Source organism: Pelodiscus sinensis, chromosome 9 (assembly GCF_052426305.1).
Source record: "Pelodiscus sinensis isolate ZL-2025 chromosome 9, ASM5242630v1, whole genome shotgun sequence".
In the NCBI taxonomy this organism is placed as follows: domain Eukaryota; kingdom Metazoa; phylum Chordata; order Testudines; family Trionychidae; genus Pelodiscus; species Pelodiscus sinensis.
This window is the reverse complement of record NC_143060.1, coordinates 2,932,318-2,956,659: the sequence shown is the minus strand read 5'-3', so window position 1 is coordinate 2,956,659 and position 24,342 is coordinate 2,932,318. Positions and strand designations below refer to the sequence as shown.

At 44.3% G+C, this 24,342-nt stretch overlaps 1 protein-coding gene across 5 annotated transcripts in view; it reads left to right on the top strand.

Moving 5' to 3' along the window:
* Positions 1-239: 239 nt before the first annotated feature.
* Positions 240-24,342, top strand: part of KIF2C (kinesin family member 2C) — a 37,589-nt gene continuing 13,486 nt past the window's right edge. The window contains exons 1-15 of one of the 5 annotated variants that reach the window (XM_075935815.2): positions 240-403; positions 4,061-4,155; positions 7,822-7,929; positions 8,231-8,279; positions 11,937-11,984; positions 12,975-13,097; positions 15,099-15,212; positions 16,680-16,780; positions 19,115-19,210; positions 20,672-20,726; positions 20,812-20,974; positions 21,292-21,382; positions 22,724-22,787; positions 23,632-23,723; positions 23,969-24,111. In XM_075935815.2, coding sequence (XP_075791930.2) covers positions 340-403; positions 4,061-4,155; positions 7,822-7,929; positions 8,231-8,279; positions 11,937-11,984; positions 12,975-13,097; positions 15,099-15,212; positions 16,680-16,780; positions 19,115-19,210; positions 20,672-20,726; positions 20,812-20,974; positions 21,292-21,382; positions 22,724-22,787; positions 23,632-23,723; positions 23,969-24,111 — 1,406 coding nt within the window. In that variant the 5' untranslated portion in view covers positions 240-339. Of the gene's footprint in view, positions 404-4,060; positions 4,156-7,288; positions 7,422-7,821; positions 7,930-8,230; positions 8,280-11,936; positions 11,985-12,974; positions 13,098-15,095; positions 15,213-16,679; positions 16,781-19,114; positions 19,211-20,671; positions 20,727-20,811; positions 20,975-21,291; positions 21,383-22,723; positions 22,788-23,631; positions 23,724-23,968; positions 24,112-24,342 lie in introns of those variants that run through there. The other 4 variants (XM_075935814.2, XM_075935818.2, XM_075935817.2 and 1 more) reach the window with 4 other exon arrangements.

Sequence of the window (24,342 nt, the reverse complement as noted above, 5' to 3'; positions counted from 1 at the left end):
CACAGAAGGACTACATGTCCCAGGATGCCTCTCGCCCAGAGCCCCCTTCCGCTGCTCTGTGAGAGCCGGGCCCGCGGCATGACGGGAGTTGTGGTTCTCAGGGCGGGTGGCGCGGCCCTGGCCCCGCGGCATGCTGGGAGAGGTAGTTCCCTGGGCACGCACAGCCTGCTGGGGCGCGGCCGCGTTTCCCGAGCGGCCCCGCGGCGCGCGGCGTTTAAATCGGCGGCGGTTGCGGCGGCCCGGCGTGTCTAGCTGCTGATTGGACGCGGTGCCCGCGAGCCCCTCGCGCCGGCCGCCTCCGAGCCCCCCGCCCCTCCCCCTCCCCCGCCCGCCGGCGCCATGGACTCGGCCGCCTGCAGCCGCCTGCAGCCCGGCCTGCTCATCAAGATCCAGCGGAGCAACGGTGAGGGGGGGCAGTCGGACTGGGGGGGGGCGCGCTGGGGCAGGGCCCCCCCTTCTCCCCCCCCGCGCTGGGGCAGGGCCCCCCCCTTCCCCCCTTCCCCCTCCCCCTCCGCGCTGGGGCAGGGCCCCCCCCCTTCCCCCTTCCCCCTCCCCCTCCGCGCTGGGGCGGGGCCCCCCCCCCCTTCCCCCTCCCCCTCCGCGCTGGGGCGGGGCCCCCCCCCCTCCCCCTCCCCCTCCGCGCTGGGGCGGGGCCCCCCCCCTTCCCCCCTCCCCCCCCCTCCCCCTCCGCGCTGGGGCGGGGCCACAGAGACCCTCCCCTGGCCACACCCCCCCACACACCTGTTCCTAGTTACTGGGATGTCCCTGAAAGTGGCTGCAGCCGGTGTTCCCATTAACGTTTGCCATCAGCGTGCGGAATAAGTTTTGTTCAGTGCGCCCAGGCATGTGCGTCTGTGCCCCACCCCTAGAAACACAGGCTGGGGGTTCCCTTAGTGCACTGCCAGTCAGCTGGGCGCCGCCTGAACCTGGATCTTAGATTAGCGGGAACTCCGCTGCCCTGATGGGGCATCTTCCTAATGTCTATCAAAATCTCCCCGGCTGCAATTTAAGCCCATTGTTGCCCCTTGGGAAATGGGGAGCAATTTATCGCTCTCCTCCCCGCAGTGAGCTTTACCTTACTTGAAAGCCGATCTGTCCCTCTTGCCTGCTTCTCTCCTCCAGACTAAACCAATTAAACTATTTTTTTTTCAGTCTTTCAATGCTTTTCAGGCCTTTAATAATTTCTGTTGTGCTCCTGTGGGCTTTCCGCAGTATTGGCCACCAGCCTTCAGTTGAGGCTTACAGACTCCTCTGTCTTGCTTATAGCACTTCTAATCTATCACAAAGTGACTTTTTTGCAACAATATTAAATTATTGACTCTTATTTAGTTTGTGATCCTTTACTGTGGGACTCCTTCGTAGGCAGTCACTTCCCATTTTATATTTGTGCTAGGGATGTCAACTTATGGTGGACTACACAATTAACAGATAAGCCTGGTCTTATCAGTCAGTCCTAATGACTACATGCATACCTCTCCCCCTGCCTTGCTGCCTCTGTATCAGAGGCAGTGGGGTAGGAGGCAGGAGCTGGCTTTTCAGCAGGGCAGCAGATGATCTACATAGGGAGCTCTTTTTTAAATTGACAACCCGAATTTGTGCAATTGATTATTTCTTCCTAAGTGTAATACTTTGCATTTATCCTTATTGAATTTCATCCTCTTTATTTTGGAACATTTCTCTACTTTGTCAAGATCATTCTGAATTCTAATTCTTTCCTTAAGAATTTGCACCCCTTCCCAGTTTGGTATCCTCTGCAAACTTTATAAAAGCGTATTCTCTAGGCCAGCAGTTCCCAACCTTTTCCAGATGGGGACCATTTTGACAATTCAAGAAGACTTGGTGACCCAAGCCAATTAAAAAATGGGGGAGGGGCAGAGCCACCTGGGGAGATGAGAAGGGAGAAAAATTGTTCTCCTTGGCCTCAGAGGACAGGACTAGAAGCAATGGGCTTAAACCACAGCAAGGGAGGTTTAGCTTGGATGTTAAGAAAAACTTCCTAACTGTCCGGGTTAGGAATAAATTGCCTAGGGAGGTTGTGGAACCTCCATCACTGGATATATTCAAGAGCCGGTTAGACAGACACCTGTCAGGGATGGTCTAGACCAGCGGTTCCCAACCTTTTCCAGATGGGGACCCGTTTTGACAATTCAGGAAGACTTGGTGACCCAGGGCAATTGAAAAAATGTGTGAATGGCTCCTTAAGAGCCATGTGAGGAGACACTTGGCGACCCTTTTGAAATGTAATGGCAACCCATATTTGGGTCCTGACACATAGGTTGGGAAACCCTGCTCTAAGCTGTTACCCAAGTCATTTATAAGGTTTTTAAAAGAACCAGACCTAGGCCTGATTCCTGCAGGTCCTTACGACCATTTTTTGGAAGTGCGGGGGGTCGTAAGGTGGGGGTTACCTGTATGTCCATATTGCCTCCCTACAATGTGTTTTTTTTCCCCTCTGAAGCATCTGATACTGGCCACTATTGGAAAACAGGATCCTGGTCTACATGGACCATTGGTCTGACCCCAGTGTAATATAGAAGGGTTCTGGGAAACTGCTGAAAGGGTCAAATCAGCTTTTCTGTCTCAAAGCCAGGACCACTCCTTACACAGATGAGAGGATATGAAATCAATATCACCAAATCCAAACAGGCTCTGTCGATTCCAAAGGACCAGCTCCATTCCCAGGTCAATTTATACTTCCGATCAAAAGAGTGCGCTGTTAGCCAATCCTTTAGATTCTAAAGGATTGGCTAAGAAAAAGAAGAAAAAAAGTTGAACATAAAACTGTAAAAGGAATCAAATTACATATGCCAATTACAAAATTCTTGGTGCAGGCTTGTAGCAGAGATGGATTAAACTGTGGTCTTAAAGTCTGTGGAATTACCTCCTTTGTTAGGATGGGTCATCTGTCCCTTTGGGCTGAGTTCATAGCAAAGATGCTCCAGTAATGATTAGTTGGAATGAAGACAGTTGGAGGAACTCCCAGGGCCCTCTTTATATCCTGGCCCCCCTATGGAAGGAATTACATTCACAGAAGGACAATGGATGTCCTGTGATGGAGATTGTCACACAAGCAAGTAACCTGTCTGTGCGTGTCTCAGCCATGGCTTACACGCGGGTCTGAACATTCATGGCAAAGCTCATCAGATTTGAATGGGCACCTATTAAAACTGGTTGTCAGTCAAATACTGCTTTTCACTTGACTAGCAACCGTTTCACAATAGGTTAACCAAGCCTGTTGATGTCTCCCAGAAACAAACATTTGACATAAAAGTACATCTTCATTTTGTATTTAAAGTTATGAGTGTGGCACAGGAAAAAAAGTGTGGCACTTGGCCCACTTTGTACAGGATTTGGAACAACCAAATCCAATAACGTCTCACCTAGTGTGGTTATTTTATATCCTCACTCTTGCCTTTGGTTGTTTCTGTTGCACTTGCTGCTTATGATTCCATTTAGGAGCCTGGTCATTTTACACACTTCCATTCAATTATTAATTAAACCTTTCCAGTGACCCAAGGCATATGAGACTCTACTTTCCAAAAAATCCTCCCTGTTTGCTGTGTAGGAAAATCATATATATATTAAAAAAAAAAAATTGGATGGAAAAGCATACAGAAAATGTTGCTAAAATAAGCTAAGTAAACCAGAAGTCTTTCAGTGTTTGAATTCAAAAGAATAGTACCAACAGCACCTTTTTTAGCACATACCAGGGTCCTAGGAATGTGGTTTTTAAGCTACTGTTGTCCCTTTTCTGTGGCATTAATTTCCTTTGGGCAGCTGAATCCTCAAGGATATTGGTACTCTTAACTCTGTCAGCCAGCAATTTCCTAACAGTTTCATTGGTTTTCTTTTGGGTCTTGAATTTTTATAGTCTGAAGGCCATGCCCACAGATTTTAACTGCTCCTAACTTCTTCAGCATAAGAAGGCTAGTTTTTCAGAGGAATTTGCAACTAACCTTGAATTGATATTACAGAGTTGAATATGGGGACTTGTTCTCAAACTGTTAAGTGTGTTTTGTTGAATGATCTGATGAAGTGTGAATTTATCTTCAATCCTCAGGGTTAATTCACAGTGCAACTATAAAGACTATAAACACTGAGAGGCTGTCTGTCTCGGTGGAATGGTCTGAAGGGGGATCAACCAAAGGAAAAGAGGTGAGTATGAGAGCCTATCCCTACCACTGCCCAATCTGTCTAACTTTAGACAGAACTTTGAATTGCATCAGCATAAAGCATGGGCCTGAAATCCTTGATAGTATAGTAAAAAAGATCCTTTAGGCTTTAAAGCCAGTTTTCTTGTGCATGTTACATAGAATTCCTTGGAACAAGAACAGCTTGGGTAGTTCGCTTCTTGCTTCTACTATGTTCTAACTCTTCAGATTCAAATGCAGATGTAATGTAAATGGTTTGGAAATGCTGCAGATGAAGGTTTGTCTGTTACATCATGTTCCATGAAAATAGGTTAAGATTTTTTGTATTGGCCTTAGTTTTTGTAAATCTATTTTTACAGATCCTTAATTTGGGCCATATATGTCTTTGTCTCTTTAGTTTGATGGTAAGAAAGCTATGAATATCCCTTATTGCGAGCTGACCTACTGTAATCCAACTAATCACAAATAACAATACAGGCAGTCCCTGGGTTACGTACAAGATAGGGACTGTAGGTTTGTTCTTAAGTTGAATTTGTATGTAAGTCGGAACTGGTACATATTTTGTGGGGGGGACGGGACGGGACGGGGAGCTGGAGTTAGGTGGAAAAGACCTAACATACAACTTCCTTATTCTAAGAAAAACACATTCTGTTTTGATATGAAGGTTTTTTTGGTTGATATTTTAATTAAAAATTGATCATAAGTTTCAGTGTTTCATGCTATATCCAAATCTTCCTTTTGGGGTACCTGAAAGATCCCAGTTATTCATTTAATAGTCAGAATCTTTGTTTTTTATAACTAAAAAAAGTTTATTCAATGCATATTACTGTTCCAAATAGAATTTGCTACAGATGGTTAAGTGAAATGGGTATTATGTGTAATCAATAGTCACTGGAGAGCACAGTGAAATATTGATACAATCAAAGCTGTTGTTGTATTCTGCTGAGCAGAAAATGGAAATCCCTTCCTGTGAAGTGTGTGTGTGAATTTATCCACAGGATTAATTTTAAAGAAAAATTCTGTGTTGGGAACAGGAGTTTAGCCACAGGTGGGTCCTCATTGTCCACTCACCCACTTTGCAACCAGACCCATCCCCTCGGGGCTTACCCTGGTCCGCTCCAGCCAGGGTGTGGGGTTGGGGCTTATTCCCTCTTCCCTTCTGTCCTGCTCCTCCCCATTCTTGCCCACCCACACCACTGGGTAATTTTTCAGCTTCACCTCTGCCAGGCTGGAAGGGACTTGTTAATTTCATGTGATGCTAACAAGATACTTGCAGCTCTAGTGCTAAAGAGGGAAAGAGCTGTTGCTCCCAAGGTGGGGACTGTAACACAATGGGTCTCGCTGGCTGCTGCTCCTGCTGTTCCCTAGGAAATTAATTTTTCCGCTCTGGGGTGCCCCCTTTTGGCTGGTGTCTTGTTCCCCCCAGCAGACCCGCATCTTCCGTGGTGAGAAAAGCTGCTCTGCGTCTCCCTGGTCTGCTGGGGGGGCGCTAGCTCCATGTCTCCCTGGTCTGCTTGGGGGAAGCGCTCCCCGCGCCACCGGAGGCAGCGACAGTGGGGGAGGCACCCCGCACTAGCTGCCCCCCCCCCCCGTTTGTAACTAGGGATCTGATGTAAGTCGGATTGATGTAACCCGGGGACTGCCTGTAGTATTGCTTACGTGCAGTGCCTCAGAGGGTAAAGTGGTGTTTCTAATAAGAATAGTTGATTCAGAATAAAACTGGATGCTTATATATTTACATAAATCTGTCTTGCGTGTCTAATCACTTATGACATCTCCATTGGTGCTGTACTGTTATGCTCTTAATAAAGCCCTGGTTTATGCCACTTAAACAGCTCTGTACTGATATTTAACAACTTAAACAATCTCTTAAAAGAGGAATCTCTTAAAAGTTTTCTGGAAGAATTCCTGAACACATGGCAAAATGTGAGATTAGTTTTAGATACTTGAACACCCCCTACTCAGTTGTGTATTAAACCATACTTGAACTTGGTGATCCAATAACATTTATTTGAAAGACAAGTGAAGAAAGAATTGGACGTATTTCTAATTCTCCAGACAGCTTTTGACTGTCAGGTTTTTTCTTTTTTCCCCTTTTATTTTGGATTCTGATCTTGTCCTGCCTGCACAATTTACCACATCCCTTTCTTTAGTTCTGCTTATGTTAGCTACATTATAGGACACTTTTGCTTTTTCCTGAAACTTGGTGTGCGTTTATAGTGAGGAGTTTGCTCGTGAGATCCCAGGTTTCTTTGCAACAGATGGGGAATTAGTCATGACACTGGGTCAGAGTCCAACTACTAATTGCATTGTCTGAGACTTGAAACTCTTATCTGATCTATGCTAGTCAGCAATCTAAATATGTACCAGCACCTGGAGGTGGGTTTGAAAGATGAAGTATGGCTCTGACACTGAAGCTGTGTACTTTAAATGTCTATGCATAATTACCATTAATGGATGTGTTGCAAGTTAAATTAGCTATTTGTTCAAACCCACGATCATAACATCAGTGAGGTTGCGTAAGTATCATGAGGGCCAGGTTTTTTGACTTGCAGAGCCTCCCAAATGATCTACTATTGTAATGGGAAGAACCATGATGGTCAGCCCAGTGAGTTTGAGGGACTGGCCTTTAACAAGATCTTACTTGGAAGTGACTAAACTTGACAGTTATTGTCCTGGGTTTCTGTAATAATTGGAAAGGCAATCATATCAATTTTTAAAAATCTGGTGAATACTTTAACTGTTTTGAATGCGAGCAGTTAATATTATATTTTTGCTCATTTTATAGAGGTTTAAATGCCATTATCTTTACCTAAAGCCTCTAAAAGGTTAATATAAATTTAGCACCTATTCTGCATAAGAAAATGATTTTAGTATCAAAGGCAGCTAAGTTTTAGTGAAGGATAAAGTGATAATTATTCAACTATATTGCAGATAAACTCAGTGTCTTATAAGATTATGCTTATTCCGTAAATGAAAGGGAGAGAGTCTGTTTGTGCAAAAGTTTCACCTTCACTGTAAAACTCCTGACTAACCTCCTCCCTCACTTGTGACATCACACTTTTCCAGAGTTGCAGAATGTTGTCACTAAAGGATTATGACTTCACTACAGGGTAAAGCAGGAGGTTGGAGCTTGAGGTGAAATCACTTATCTACTTCCACTTGCAAATAGCAGGAGGGTGAATATGGAAAAAATGCTGATGTATTGAATTGTTTTGGTTTAAATGCTGAACGCTTCATTTACCTCTGAATAGCTCTTAAGTTATTTCAGTAAGCACAACTCTACAGTAAACTCGTAGTGCTCTTCTAGAGCGGAAGTCATGCTATGATTGAGAGATTTACTAAGTTTAGCCACAAGAGATTAAAACCGGGACAAGTGTGCTTTGCCAGTGTTTTCAGAAGTGCCCAATGGCTCCTGGGGAACTGTGTGGTGTCTGGCAGGCACTGGTAGATGATCTAACTCACAAATTTCTTTGTAGTCAGATTAAACTGATCAAGTGGAATTTAAAATACTGCATTACTAATCCAAGGCAACCCTAATTTTCCACATCAAACAAGAGGATGGCATATATTTGGTTGTTCTTATTTAAGGTTTATGTCAAGCTATTCGTCTTCCATTGGAATTAGCAGACAATTTTGATTATTTCTAAATCTTGTCTTGCCTTTGCAGATTGAAATTGAAGATGTGATAACAATAAATCCAGAGATTTTAGAAGAGATTCCTTCTGCGTCTGATGTGAAAGAGAACCTGCCTTTGCAGGAGAATGTAACTGTACAGGTATGAAATACTCTAACTCTTCATACGCTTGTTACGGGACTAAAATGCAGACAGTACACGTAGAACTTAAATAACACTGCAAAATAAACAGATTATTTTTAAAACTATGGTGACTTTCACTCATACTTTGTTTGAAACTTCAAAGTCTATGTGTATGCATGGTTTTGTTCCATTTAGATTTGAGCTTCCTGTGCTGTGTTTTATACAGTTACATTCTTGTCTTTGTTCCCAAATCTTAATTCTAACATGCAAACAGTGTGATTTAGTTACTTACTAGAGTGGCTTTTTAACTTTTTTGCAGAAACAGAAACGTAGAACAACCCTTTCAAAAATTCCTGCTCCACGAGAAGGTAAAAATGACTCGAGTCTTGTGACTATAGGAAAGACAAATTGACAATTATGTTGGAGGCACTCTCTAACTTAGGTGACAGAATTCTGTAAAATGTATAAACAACTATGCTTTATGCTGGTTCCTTATTGATTTTGAGTTAAATCAGTCATAAGCTCATCTGAGATTCTTGTACATCTTGCAGGGTTCCAACTTTGGGTACCTTGATACTTGTGTCAACGGAATAAAATGTTTTGAACAAAGCCAGTGAAGGATTGGGATGTTGCAAAGGAAGGTGGGATCCATAAGAGGTCATTCTTCCTGGGCTAATAGGGTGGGGCCAAATGGGAATGTAGTTCCTTTCTTCCCATATATAATGTTCAGGTTTTAGTAGACTAGTTTATTCTTTGGAGCTCTTAGTGAGTTTGGGGGAGGCAAAATTTTTGCCATATTAATGCTTAATTGCCACAAATGCAACTAACTTTCCATAGAATTCTAAGTTACGAAGTAGCATCTTGTGTTGTGGTGTTCTTCCCCCCGTTACGTTGGTTCTGCCTTCCTTCCTCCCAAAAGCTCAGCAAGCCTCCTGCATGTTACTGTTTGTCCTGTCCAGTACAGTAGTGCTCTAAAATCTGGAACAGGAGGCTTCCACCTCCAGCTGCTACTGGTTTTCTGAATGCTCCCCTTCCCTTGGTTCTGTCTGTGAGGCTGGCAATGGTATGCAATACAAATCTTGTTCCAGGAAGTGCCAGGTCTGGCAGGAACAACCCAGTCATCCCAAGTGACAGAAATCCATGCCTAATCCAGGGAACTCTCCATAAAACTGGTAGACTGGAAATTGTACTGAGAATTAAGGAGTAATTATCTCTAGGCAGTTAACTTCCTGGAAGTGAATGGCTACTGACCAGTGAAGTCCTATTATCCAGCCAGTCACTGACTGATGGACCATACCTTGGAGGTGACTTTTATATTGTACGCTTTGAATACAAGTAAAAATCTGCAGTGCATGTTTCCCTGATTATTGTCTCCGTCTCTTAATGCAGTGGTTAGTCTTTGAGGTCTTTGGAGCTACAGCTACACTACCGGTTTTGCCAGCAGTGAGTATGCAAACGAGGCATAGATTAGTACACCATTGTGCCTCATTTGCATAATTTATGCAAGCTGTTTTTGCAGGGGGGGAGTAGTGTGAACTTTTTTTTTGCTCAAAAACCCCTTTTCCTGCCAGATTGGTAAACCTCCTTCTTTGGGACATAAGGATCTCGCGGAAAAGGGGTTTTTTGCACAAAGAAAATGTCCACACTACTTTTTTCCCCGCAAAAACCCTTTGTGTAAAAATGGCTTGCATAAATTATGCAAATGAGGCACGATGGTATACTAATCTGTGCCTCATTTGCATACTCACTGCTGGCAAAACTGACAGTGTAGACATAGCCTGAGGGTGCATTTTTCATCTAGATATCGGTTTAGTTTTACAATAGGCTATATAAAAAGTACTAGTGAAGTCAGTACAAACTGCAATTGCACACCGAGGGTACGTCTAGACTATATGCCTCTGGCGACAGAGGCATGTAGTCTAGACGTACCCCAAGAATGACTTTTTATGCTGCTCGAGTCTATTTACGGACATGTAATGTGACTAGGTGTAATCCCAGAAGTCCCCCTGGGATTCTTTTGCAGTATGCTGATCATGCCACTGACACCTGCCTTCTTGCTCACTGGGGCTCCCCACCACCCTGTCCTGGGCCGGATCCTCTGGTTTCCCCCAGACAATGCACAGAGTTGGGGTTACTGCTTCCTTCCAGAGCAATGCATACACTGAACCACTTCAGCACTGGGAGGACTCCGCTACAAGGCATAGTACCCAGGAAACCAGCCCCAAAAAGGGATCAAAACCCCAAATTAGTCTTGTCTGAGTAAAGAATTCTACACAGGGAAAGGTCATAAAATTAGCTCTTTTTCAATGAAAGCGAGAGATGCAGTGATTGCTTCTCTCCAGTAACAATTGTTTACACTGTGCTTGATCATAAACAAGTTTTAAGAGTAAAAAGCAAGATTTAAGTGGCTGCAAGTGAATACAGTCAGATCAAAGTAAGTTACTAAACTTAAAAATAGAAAACGCATAGCTAGTTCTTCACTAAGAAAACTGTTACGTGCAAACTCTTACACAAAACATCTGTTCTTATTGCAGGTCTGAGTTTCACATCAGAGATGATCTTTACTCTGACTTGGGTGTACAGCCTTTCAGAGTTCAAATACCCTCTTGTGGTGTGTCAGGAAGCTTCAAAAGCAAGCAAAAGACAAAGCTGATAGCTTTCCATTGCTTAAATAGATTTTACCCCAGGGTGGGAATCCTTTGTTTGGCATCTCTCCTTCCCATGGAAAGATACCAGATTGAAAATGGATTCCAGTACCAGGTGACTTTCTAGGACCAACAGCTGTTTGGGCTTACAGGACATACAAGGCTGTTTTACAGGTTGTTGAGTTGATTGCCGAGGCACCAGCAGTGTGTCTCATCACATTTAGAGCTATAAATGATTTGCACTTCATATATCTAACAGCATCCAAGAAAGATACATGCACAAAAATAGAATATATGGATTCCGTACATTGTAACATTAAAATGGATAGGTTACATGTGATATTTTGGCTAAAGCATCTTCAAGTTATGCATATTCATATTCATAAGCCCATTCTTGAAAAGCATGGGGGGGGCATCACAGTTACAGTATTTGTATTTCGGTTGATTTATCATTGTGTGCAATGATAAAAATGCAAATACTAGCAATTTTTTAGTAACATTGTGACACTTTTGTAAGCCAATAATTATTAAAGGAGGAAAATTTGAGGGGCTTGTAATACCAATCAGACTCCTGAAAGGTTGCAAACCATTGTCTTAGATCGGGGTGGCCAATCCGTTACAAAGAGCCAAAATAGTGGTGGATACCGAGCAAAGAGCTGAGGGAAAGTTGTTGAGCAAAAAATAGCTGCCCCTTTAAGAGCTGCAGCCACAGCATCAGATCTCACTGCCCTGCCCTGCCCAGACAAAGCAAAAAGGTCAAGAGCAGGGGACCATGACACATAAGAGGCGCGGGTGCGGGAGCCACAGTTTTTCCTTTGAAGAGCCACATGCAGCTTGCAAGCCGCAGGTTGGCCACCCCTGATCTTAGATCATGAAGACCAGCTCTAAATCCAGTGGGAAAGCAAGCTAGTCTGTTCTTTTGCTAAACATATGTGCTGCAGTAGCAGGGAACAGCCTCCTATTTTGAGCCGTGCATTACACTGGTTAAAAAGCTTGCCACCACCTTCAGGACCTACAGACCTCTTAGACTGAGCACATGAAGTAGGAAAGTCCCAATCAGTGTGTAATGTGTACTATTGTATCTGCTCCAGGGGAAAGCTGCAATAGTAACTTTTTCAGAATTAATTGTAAAACTGGCTCTGCCTAAACTCTGTAAGGCATTTTAATCTTGTCAGTCTTATGAATTACGGTATTCTGTCATGTGAGGGAGCAGTGGTGTCCCCATACTGCATGCCATTTCTTTCTGGAATGAAGTGATCAGAGTATTAGACACTGAGCGTTTCTGGTGAGCTCAGGTTTGAATATTTACACTTCACACAGGACACGTTTTAATTCCTTCTCCAAGCATAATGAAAGTACAATTCTCTTTTGTCCCTAAAGTGGCAACAGTGACACCTCATGTTTCTGCACCAGAGCAGCAGCTTCCAGGTACAGAATTCTGGTGTGAACTGTCCTGCATGTCATGGGCACAATTACTATTCCTGTGCATAGGGTTTATCCACAGTTGTAATAAACACTTGGTGTGCAACAGGCATCTTGTTTTCACATGTGAATACTTCTTGCTCTACCTGCACTCCAAATCTTTCATGTCAGATTTGCTTTCTTCACAAAAAAGGCCCATTTTAAACTATTTGGGTGGAGTAGCAATGGCATAAAAGCTCTAAAAGAATTTTTCAAGTAAGAAGCTGGCCAATATCTTAAAGCAAGAGATATTTAAATGTGAGACTGATAAGACACTAATTCCCTTGCAGCTTGCATGGGAAATTTTGAGGTGCCATAATCCTAGCTTTTAAATGCATTTAGTATTGGTGGAAGTTTCCTACACTGGCTCTAACTGTACTTGTGTGCCATGGTGACGGGCATGATACCTCCTCAACCCTCACTTGGAGCGACAGTGATGACAAGGAAGTGATCTCCATGCTTATGCTGTCTTTGGATGTCTCCTAGAGACTTTAATGAAGGTGTGATGTGTGGACTAAGGGAAATTTCTTTCGAACAGTCACTGAATTTATGCCACCTTCAACAAGTCTGGCTGATCCAGTAACCACAAGGCATGAAGATGAGCCTTCTGATTCCTATCAAGAATGGGAGCTCAGGAACTTAAGCATTAATTGAAAGAGAATCGGGATTCATTAATTTAAGTGGAATAGGAGAAGGAATGAATTGGAATTGCAAATCTGGAGTGAACAATTTATCTTGCACTACTGGCATTTTTCAGGAACGCTTTCACCAAACTAACTTCCTAGTACCCTGCCTCACCCTAAACTTCTTTAAAGGTTCCAAGATGCTGCTCTGAAGAGTTTTTCACCAGGCTTCTTTGCTGCTTATTCTGTACTTTTGTGCGCACATTGATCTCTCGAAGAAACTGGCCTGCTGTTGTCAGTGCTCATATTAACTTCGAGTTCTTTGTTTCCTAAGTGTTACGTAGCCGTTCTACCCGGATGTCTGTTATCACAGAATCCCAGGGCAGCCTCCAAGAGAATGAGATGGAGGTAGATCCCTCCACTTCTACACAAACAAGAAACCATTCCACAGTGCCTGGTGAGTAGAGACAAGCCCAGTAAAATGTAATTCAAATGAGCTTGGTGTCTTAGGTTTCAGAATGTACCAACCGTAAAAGCAGAAGGAACAGACCAAAATGTCGTTGTCTTTTAAGCCAGGGTTTGGGGAAACCTTTTTTTGGGTGAACCGAGGGGACAACTGACCAATATAAAAATCAGTTGGGGAGCCACACACAAGGGAGAAGCAAAAACAAACAAAACCCCCTTATTGATCTGGCCCCTAAATGAGAAGGTGAAAAAATCTCTCACAACCAAGGCTCAAAGACTTGCCATGTGGTTGGAGCATGAGTTTTGCTGCAGGATAGATCAAGGGAAGCTGGGTTCCCCACCCATTTTTTTTTTTTTTAAACAAGGGAATAGATCGCAATGGGTCATGATGGTGATGGTGCATTTTATCTAGGACCTCGAAGAGGGATCTCAAATCGCTTTAGAAATTCTGTTGATGTTGAACAAACTAGAAGACTTAATCCACCATGAGTGTCTGACATCTGTTTAACCGTGCACGATAGCATACATGACACAGCCTTCCTATCCCAGAGTTTACACTTGTGGCTTCTTGTGAGAGAAATATGCAAATGAGGTTAAGCATGGAATATTGCCGAGCCTCATTTGCATACCTAATGAGCCGCCATTTTTGCAGAGGGGGCTCTTCTGCCAGAAGGAGCTGTCTACACTGCCCCTTCTTGCGCAAGAAAACATCTCTTGCACAATGTCGCTACGCTGATTATTTTCAGGAATAACAGCATGTGCAAGAGGGTTTGCTTGTGTAAGAAAGGGCAATGTAGACAGCTCCTTCTGGTGCTAGAGCCTCTTCTGCAAAAATGGTGACTCATTAGGTATGCAAATGAGCAGGGCTCGCTGAACCGTCACAAGCCCCGCTTGCCAGCCGTGCTGTCTGGCGATCTGCACATGCGCAGATCGCTCGAACCCAGATCTTCCGGGTTACAATCTACTCGCCACGGCTTGTGGTGGTGAGGCCAGCAGTACAGTGGATGTGCTGGCAACTTGTGGGGAGCTCCAGAGAAGCCCTGGCAGCAGGGGGGCTGGTGCTGGTGCTGGTGCTGGTGCTGGTGCTGGTGCTGGTGCTGGTGCTGGTGCTGGTGCTGGAGCTGAGTGGTGATGGGGGGGGGGGGCGACACAAGATGGGGGAGGCAATATCTCTTGCCAACTGAAGTTGGTCCATGAAAAGAGATTACCTCCCCCATCTTGTGTGTCAAATTTAAGCCTTTACATGAGCAAACCTTGAATGTTTTAAAAGAAATCAGGGCAAAAATCTATAAATATAAGGCTGGACAGGTAAGCAATGATGTTAAATGCAGAAGCTAAGGCACAGTGCATAGATATCTTCACTGCAGTAATGTTCAGTCCCATAGTTAAGAATTTAGGTAACTATCTTGAATCCTATTCATGCAAAGAACTGATCATATAGTTGGCAGTACCATAGTGCACCCAAATGAGAATAAAGCTAAGGCTGTGTTTAGTACAACCACAGGATATTGCAGAACTCTGCTCTAATCTGTCTATTGGAGAGAGTTTGAGCAAGTGTGTCTGTCTCCCCATCCGTCTGTCTGTTCAAAAACTCCTCCTAGATGATAACAACTAGGATCACTGAATTTAGTAAAAAGCTTCCTCTTATAACATAAAGCAAGGTACAGGTTTGATTATGCTGAGGGGGTGAACCCTCATTCCCCAATTTCATATGGAGACGCATAAAACCATGCAGAAAAGAGACAATCACCCGGCAAGTGAAAGGGGCTTACTGGGGGCATCACCTTCCTCCATGGTCTGGCACTGCCCAATCCTCCCATCCCCCAGGTACCCTTCAGGGAGGGCTGGGGGCACAGAGCCCTTGACAGCTGCAGGCACAGACTCCTCTCCTTCCCCGCTACTGTTGTCTTGGGGTCCTGCAAATAGAAGGCTGTTCTCCCTCATGTCTAAGGTCTGATAGATACTGTTTCATTGACCTGCTTCCTTTCAGCAGCTGGCCGAGCCCGAACGACCAGACCAGCTTGTGTTACAGAATCCTCACTGACCAATGTACATGAAGTTATAGAGGAACACCCATCTATCCGAAGCAGCTCTTCAGCAAATCCAGGTAAAGAGGAGCTACTGTCTGAGGGCTGGCTGGCTCATTGGCCAGCATTGCATTTCTAAGCAACATTGGTCAAAATTACTTCCCCAGTGGGTCAGAGGTTTCATATGATTTCCTGGAAGGTGGCTTAGTAGCAAAAGCAAACATCCTGGTGACTTGCAATTTAAATATGGTACAGTTTTGATCTACAACTAGATCTGCTTGGCAGGACTGGCTTTGCCCCAGAATAACAAGTCAGTGGCTTTCTAAGTAGCTTCAGTAGCAGCTAGCTATGCTCTGTCAAGAAACCACTGGTCACTGACTCTTTTTGGGGTGAGAGGAATTGCCCACACCAGTAAGGTGTCTTCCTGCCTTTTAACTTTAGGTGCCTTTCTGCTGTGCTGCTATGGCTTGGAGCTCTGATGCTAGTAAGCAGCCCACAAGCATAAAGTTCTCACCTGGATTCCACTAGCCTCGTTACTCCTTGCTGGGGGACCCCAACAGTCTCAAGTATACCCTAAGTTCTGTAACTCTGATTTCCCCTCTGCTTGTCAGCCCCCTCCCTCCCCCCAAAATGTGAACAGCCCTCCGTTATCTGTTTGCTTGGGCTTTTGCACTGCACAGATATGCTAGAAGTAAAAATAACATTCATTTGATTTTAAAAAAAAATCACAGGTGACCTAATCAGGAAAGGCAAACTGGCGTTGTACAAAATACATATAGATGTAACTTCAGGCTGTGTCTGTATTGGATAAATTCCCTTTGCTAATGCAGTGTTTCCACCCAACCTTCCCTCAAGGGAATCTAGTGTTTCATGGACCGCTTCCCTCATAGTCTGCCCCTCCGTTGCTGAAGCCTTCTGTCCTCAAGCACCTTCCTCTTTAACAAGGCTTGCAGTCTTTTTTCCTCTCAGATCATGGTTATTCAGAGCATGGGAAATTCCTTCCAGTTGGTAATGGGCATTTCAGAGTTTTCCCAATGACTGCAATGGTTCACTGTTTCTCTTCTTAAGCTGTATAGTGGATCTTCACTTGTCTAGTTTTGTCTAAACGCCTGGATCAATGGGATCCCTGCTTGGTCTGCAATATATTTGAAATTGTAGTGGAATTCATGAGCACAAAAGTGTGTTATGTACATAGATTAATAACCGTAGTCAATATACACCTCTCCTAGCGACCATCAAGTTCAGATCACAACAAGCTTTCATAAGACTATACTTCACAACAATCTTGTACACCAAACCAGTTGATTCAGTTACTAACTCCTTGGAGTTCAGACCCCTGTAATATCTGTACCTGGATTGTCGCAACCACAGGACACAACTAAGGGTCCAGAACAGTACTCTAGGTCATGATACTCTAGTTTGTACAAAAGCAGGTTTTGTGTGTGCTTAGGAAGGGAAGGGGTAGATCAGTAAATTATTTGGTTTAAAGGACACATGTTTTTGGTAAGCATTTCCCATAAGTGAAGTTAATGTCTTGCTTTTTTCAGTTCGGAGGAAATCTAATATCGTGAAAGAGATGGAGAAAATGAAAAACAAAAGGGAAGAGAAGAGAGCCCAGATAAGTGAGATCAGAACAAAACGGGCACAGGTACAGAATTTGATCCAGGAATAACCTTCGGTTCCATAGACTAAACTCTGAGAAGGAGAAATGTTATAGGACAGCGTGTTCAGAATAGTCAGACACCATTCTGGACTGATGTGTGCAGTGTTTGGTTTCTGTTTGCACCACATGGACATTAAAACAAAATCCTGTATAAAGACGTAAACAAAACCTGACTCTTCTCTCCAGACTGAATTTGTTTAGGGGTCTCCTGGGTAATAGTTGCTACAGTTGGAGGCTTTTAAATCCCACACTTGCTCTATTATTCAGAAATGCCTCTTCCAACTGAATTGTAGAAATGTAGAACCGGAAGGGGACCTTGGTAGGTCGCCTAGTCCAGCTCCCTGCACTGAAATAGGACTAAATATTAGACAATCCCTGATAGACAAACCTCTAATACAGGGGTGGGAAAGGTGTGGCCCATCATCTGCCCTGCTGGGACCTTGAGGCCCAGAGCAGCCTCATGCCACTTGAAGGGACTGACTGCTCTCTGCTCTGGACCCCAGGGAGAGAAGGAGGCTTCATCTGCTGTCCCTGCCCCATCACTGTTTCTCAGCGCTAGCCAATAATAGTTGAGAGATTGTGCTTGGGGCGAGGGCAGTGCTGGGACTGTGGCAGGCAGGCACCTTGCCTTGGGATCTTTCAGGGCTGCTGGCTGGGAAACGCCTAAGTGAGTGCCTCCCAGACAGAGCCTGCCTCTGGCATCCCCCCCTTGCATCCCAACTCCCTGCCCCTAGATCATCACCTCCTCCTGCCTCAGGTCACTTCCCAAACCCCCTGCACTCCCCCCGCCCAAAACCAGGTGTCAACTCCCTCCCAAACCTTCTACACCCCCTTCTCCCATGATCATAACTCCTTCCCAGACCTTACAACTCCTCTTACGCTCCTTTCCCAGGCCAGAATCCTCTACTGCACCCATACCCTCTCTCCAACCCTACATCCAATTACCCAGGTCACAACCCCCTCCCTCACTCAATCTCTCTTCCCCCACACCATCTCCTGCACCCTAGGTCTCTACCCTGAGCGCTTGTCTTCACTCAACCCCCATCCCAGACTCCGCACCAACTCCACAGGAAAGTGCATTTCTTGACCACTTTCCAAAATCTTGGAACGCCCCCCCCCCCCATCAAAAATTATTGCTCATCCCAGTCTAACCTGCTGTTAAAAACTTCAAGTGAGGGAGATTCCGCAACCTCCCTCAGTAATTTGTCCTATGGCTTAATTACCTTTGCAGTCAGGTTTTCCTAATGTCTAAATTCTTTGCTTCAACTGACGCCCATTACTACTTATCCTCTCCTCAGCGGACATGAAGAACAAACCCTCTCCTTTCCATAACCGCCTTGTATGTACTTGAAGACTGTCATGTTCCCCTTTCTCCTCTTTCACACTGACAATGCTGGGTCTGTTGAATCTTTCCTTATTGAAAAATGGAGCCTACACCTTTAATCACTTTTGTTGTTTTCCTCTGGACTTTCTCCTGTTTGTTCCTCTTTCATGAAGCCCAGAACTGAACATGCAGTTCTTGAAACTATCAGTGTTTAATGAAACTGATTTAATCACTTTTCTGGTAACTGAACTAAGCATAAATGATTGGACACGAGCAATGGAAAAGTGGCAACAACTGCAAATACCAAAACTCATTGACAAATGGTGGGGTCAGCTGCTGTTCAAATGGTTAACTATGAGCTGATAACTCAGTAATTGGGCCACAGACAATCCTAGATTACTACTGAATGTTATCACCTCTTCTCTGTCATGTGAATTTGCATCATGGACTGCAGACATAATGCAGCAGTATTATCTTTCTACTCCAGGGAGGAATTTACCATGCTTAAATGTTAATGCTCTTACTGTTCTGCATTGTCAATGGTCTTGAAACACTGGCAGTCAGTGTAAACTTCCCAGTTTGATTGAGGTGCTACTGTACAGCCACAGCACACAAATTTGGTACTGGGGGAGGGAGGGAATTGGGGTACAAATGGAGAAATACAGGGGTGGTGTGTAGGTGGGAGGAAACAATGGATGGGTAGAGAGGTGGTGTGCTTCTGTTGAAATGAATACTGGAAACTCCTTCAGCTCTGTGCTTCCTGCTGTGTAGGAAGATTCCCCCTTCCAAATAAAATGAGATTAGAGTACTAATCCTTCCCTCAGGTTATTTCTAGATCCAGTCTTTCACATGTCTTTGCAGCATGAGGGCTGAGTAATAACATTGAGTTCTTTAGCTGCATATAGACAAGTGTCCTTTGCACTCGGCGGCAGCACCTTTTTTTGGTTGTTTTGCTAAAGCTGATAAGTATGCTAATGCCTGCCATTGCCTTGCAGGAGTATGATAGTACTTGTCCAAATTGGGAGTTTGCACGGATGATCAAGGAATTCAGAGCTACTTTAGACTGCCAACCAATATCTATGAATGACCCAGTAAGTAAATATTTGGAATCACAATGTACTAATATCACCTTTGATTTTTCACTCTTTGAACTCTAACTGGTGCTTTGATTGTCTTCATTAGGGATGTAACCAGAAATACCTCACTTGTCTAGTTTAACTCTGTGTAGGTTCAGATAAGCAGGGACAGTGCCACATCATGGCTTAGTGTGGAGCTTACACTGCATCATGGAAATGTAGACTAAATGTTAGGAGTAACGTCAAAGCAGATTCACAGAACAAACTGTGAAGGTGTTGGTGGATGCTGCCTTCTCTACAGTTAAGACTACATTAAACTCCAGGATAACTGAAGTACCAGTCTAGTCATGGGGGGAATCTTACTCTGACCAGTCAGACACACAACTTGAGTCCAGAAAAGTAACATGTAACTTGCTAGCTGCTGATTCATGCTCCAAATTCTGGGCATCTCAGTCAAGGGCTTCTAACATGAGGAAGCTGATAAATAAGTAGTGTTTTTGTTGGAAATGCCTCCAAACTGCAGAAGAGGGATTTGTCCAATCTACAAATTCTTTAAATACACCACTGGCTGAGCCAAAAGATGCATGTAGAATGGGGTCTTTTAGTTTGGGAGAGTCCTCACCTTGATGCAGTGAGCAGGAAATGATGGTGACTTTGGGCATGCCTACAGTGTAAGCTGAAGTTGACCTATGTTGCGTTGACTTGCAGCCACTGTAGTAATTGCTGCGGTGGTTCGTATCCATGCTGTCCTCTTTCTGTTGGTGTGCGCTCTCACCAGAACGCTTCCACTGACTTAGGCATCATGGGAGACTGACTCAGGGCTGTCACCTCAGCCTGCACCTCCCTGGCAGGAATGGGCAGCCACAGTAGGCTTCTCAGCTCTGAGCTGTACTGGGGACCAAAACTCCTACTGCAGTACTCCCTGCTGGGGTCAGCTTTCCTCCTGGTGGGGAGTGGGGGCTGAGAACCTGGGCAGCAGGTAGGCTCCTGGGGGGAAGATCCTACCAGGTGTCCTGTTCCTTGGTTGCAATGCTCCTGGCAAGGAGCCGGGAAGCCTGCTGTGGCAGGAGGGCCCCTATTGGGAGCCCAGGCAGCAGCCTGAGCCTGGCTGGCAGTCTAGCTTGGAGCAGAGACCAGGCAGCAGCCTGTCAGGGGAGCCTGGAGTGATGAAATTGACAAGAATGGCTGCCAATAGATGTAAGTAGCACATAGCTACAGGGACTCTGTGTTGCCCTAGCTACACCGACAAAAGCCCTATGTCCCTCGTGTCAGTGTAATAGGCATTTACGTGGGTGGGAGTGAGGTTGTATTGCATACGCTGATGTAATTAGGTCTGTGTAAATTGGCTTACGTCAACTGAATGTAGCCCAGGCCCTTGCATTCTTACAGCCCCTACTGCACCGCTGATTAGCACAGGTTTTGGAGGGGGATAGTGATACTCAGCATTCAGTCTTACCCTAACTTCTTCTCTTCAAGATGGAAGAGCACAGGATCTGCGTCTGTGTAAGGAAGCGTCCCTTAAATAAGCAAGGTAAGTGTGCTACTAAGTTAGCCCGGACGCGGAGGCCAACTTGACATTTGTCATTCATGTTACAAAAGTATTTTTCCATCCACAGAACTTCACAAGAAGGAATGTGATGTGATTACAGTTCCCAGCAAGTGTGTCCTGCTGGTGCATGAGCCGAAGTTGAAAGTGGACCTAACAAAATACCTTGAGACCCAGGCGTTTAGATTTGATTTTTCATTTGATGAAACTGCTTCCAATGAGGTGGTTTATAGGTAATTGATCTTCTTACAGGATTAACATGATCAGAATAAAAATGTACAGGGATTACTGTCTTAGTAAAAGAGATAATATTGTACAATACAGCTAACCATACTTGGTTTGGGCAGAAACCAGGGGACTGTGAAACATTGAACAGGCTCCCTTAATTTAGTTTGTCTGATCTTAATACTTACTACTGGATCCGCTTCCATGCGTTGGGGTTTCTGGCAATTATTTAAAGTACAAGTGATCGTGAATGCCAAGGCTTGGCTAGTGAGGAATCGGTTCCCTTTCTTTGTGCTTAATTTTTTTTATACTTTTGAATTCCTAGGTTCACTGCGAGGCCTCTTGTACAGACCATCTTTGAGGGTGGAAAGGCTACATGTTTTGCGTATGGCCAAACAGGCAGCGGCAAAACACATGTAAGTGGCTGTTTTCTAAAGGCCTTGGCTGTCTCAGTTCAGATAAATGGAGCGAAGTGCTTTTGGATATTTTAAGATAATCTTTCATCCAGCAATTGGGTCTTGGGTTTTAAATTGTCCTCTGAAATGGTAATGGGGAGAGGTCCCTCACCTTAGCAGAAGATGAGCTGGTAACCATTAAACCTGCAGTGCAAGTGAATGGCTGCTTCCTTTCGGTGTTGCAGAGAAAGTAATGAGGCTGACTCTGGCAACGTTATGTAGTGGCTGAAGAGCAGGACCAGGCACTGCTGATTGTAATCCTGGCTCTGTCACTAACTTCAGGCAAGTCTCAATCTCTCTGCCTCAGTTCACGAGCCTGGGATGTAGGGAACTAGCCGCCGCCTCAGGAGGTGAAAGGATTATTTGTCTCCTACTTCTGAAGAGTTCAGAAACCCTTTGTTCTCTTACAAGAATAAGCCTCTTCTCATACATGGAAGCCCCTGTTCTGGACATTACTTGTGGAGGGGGCAGATCTCACTTACAGCAATGAAGGTACTTAAACTTTGCTTTTCCACAGCAGGCTTTCTGCTGATGTTTTGACATCACTCTGAGCCTGGGTCATTGCTGCCATCACACCAGCTGTTAGGCTGGGGAGACCTTGCAAGTGTGGACACTTGTGCCTGGAATCGCTGATCTCAAACTGTGGGTCAGCAGTAGATTTGCTGAGACCAAGGGCTGAAACCCGAGCTCCCTTCACACCCAGGGTGATGCAGCTTGGGCTTCAGACCCATCTTGCTCTCCCTGTGGTCATATAGTTCAGTAATTTTGTCAGAAGTGTGTGTGGAGGGGTGCCACAGTGCAATAAAGTTTGAGAACCCCGGCCTATAGCAAACATGGCACTGCATTTCAGTAGCTAGAACTGGTTTCTTTTCCCTGTAACTTCCCTATTACTGGAAACGAAGTCTGAATTTCAGTCCTCGCAAGTCACTGGCCAGAATAGCCTAATACGTTGCCCCCACGTCGAGTGAAGCTGTGGACACTCCCCCTTAGTGTCCTTTTCTTGCAAGTTTGAAAGATCCCCAATTTAGAGTCTCAATCCAGAGTTTGATAACTGGTGTCTTAGGTGCTGGGAAAATGTAGCTGTTACACTGACTAGTTCCAAACACTCCGAAGGAGTTAGCACAGTTACATCAATCTGTAACTTTGTCCTGAGTTACATTGCATAGCACCATGGAAGGATAGTTCATTGAGATCTATCTGTTTGACTTTTTTCCTAGAATATTGTTGGCACTACAGTTGAGTGATAGCCTGACTTGCTTGGATTGTACCACTATAATGGCTTGTATGATTTTTTTTTAATAGACTATGGGAGGAGACTTCTCCGGGAAAACTCAGAATGTCTCAAAGGGGATATATGCTTTTGCATGTAAGTTGACTTTTAGGTTTTTAAATCAGTTGTGTACAGTATTTTTCCTTAAGACTTCAGTAACTTCTCACCTATATAGTGAGGTCCATAAGGCCTTCATCAAGAACTTTAAAATAAACATTTAAAGAATTCCTAACTCCTGATTTATCATGTGTTGTGCTTAATAAGTGATACATTTGGTTGTAATATTTTATATAAATCACAAAATGTAGATATAACCCAAAACTATGTTGAGTCTAATGGTATTCACAGTAACTCTTTTCAGAGTAAAAAATTAATCAAAACAAACTGAAGCAGAGGTGCATGCTCTGTGCTGTTTAATGTGTCTGGGGGAATCGTTGGCTCCTAAGAAATTAGTACTAGCTTCACCCTGATGCTAAACTTCTTCAGGATAAGGGGGGGAAGAAGTTGGGCTTGCTTTTGGACTGTTTCAAAACTAGAATCTTCCTCTTTTCTGAATTCTGCCTGCAAGTCTCCTTATGTAAGAATAACAATTAATACTCTTTACATATGATTCAAAGTTAGAGGATTGTGATGTTATGAAAAGTTTAAACTTGTCGGTCTGTATTAAGTGTCAGAAAATAACATCACTGTTCACTGATTGCTTCAGAAGTAGCAGCTCCCATGATCCCTTTCACTTTTCAGTCTTCATGAGGATGCTGCTCAAATCCCATTCAGTTGGAAATGTTTTGCTGTGCAGATATCCGCGCTATCTGTCTGGGGCAATTGTCAGTCCAGCTACTAGAGAGAACTGCCTCTGACACATTTTGGAAGGGACACAAAGGCAGCTGAAATTATTCTAAATCTAACTAAGTCATGTTTTTACCCCTCTTTTCCTCATCAGCACGAGATGTCTTCCTCCTTCAGAGCCAGCCCAGGTATAGGAATCAAGACCTCGAGGTCTATGTGACATTCTTTGAAATATATAATGGAAAGGTGAGATCTTGATTTTTAGCCTAAGATTAGACTCTGCATTTGATACATGGTATAACTTTAGCCATCCTCACATCACTGTTGAACCATGGGGCCTTTGCTCCTTTGGAGTTAGAAAGTTTGGGGCATGCGTTTCTGGTATGCATAATTCCATGCTAGGTACCTTTCCTTTGCATGGGGAAACTGTGTGAAAGAGGTGTCGGGGATGGTTCTTTACTTGTGCATCTCCATTCTCTGCGCAAATGCAGGTATTTGATCTCTTGAATAAGAAGGCAAAGCTCCGAGTGCTTGAGGATGGAAAGCAGCAGGTCCAAGTAGTTGGTCTTCAAGAGAGACAAGTCAGCTGTGCTGAAGATGTGATCAGAATGATTGAGATGGGCAGTGCCTGCAGGTTTGTCCTCCTGCACTTCTGCATCCTTAATGGTTTTTAGCTTTCTAGCCTTTGTTTCCTATTACACCCCTTAAAGGACAGCTGTAGCCAGGTTTAAAATTAGGGGCAATGAACATTGTCCCCCAATAACAAGCACATGCTTCATCACCCCGAGGAAGCAAATCAGCAGTAGCCCAAGTGTCAGAGATGGGGAAACAGAGACTAGCTCATACATAACATTAGTGACCTTGA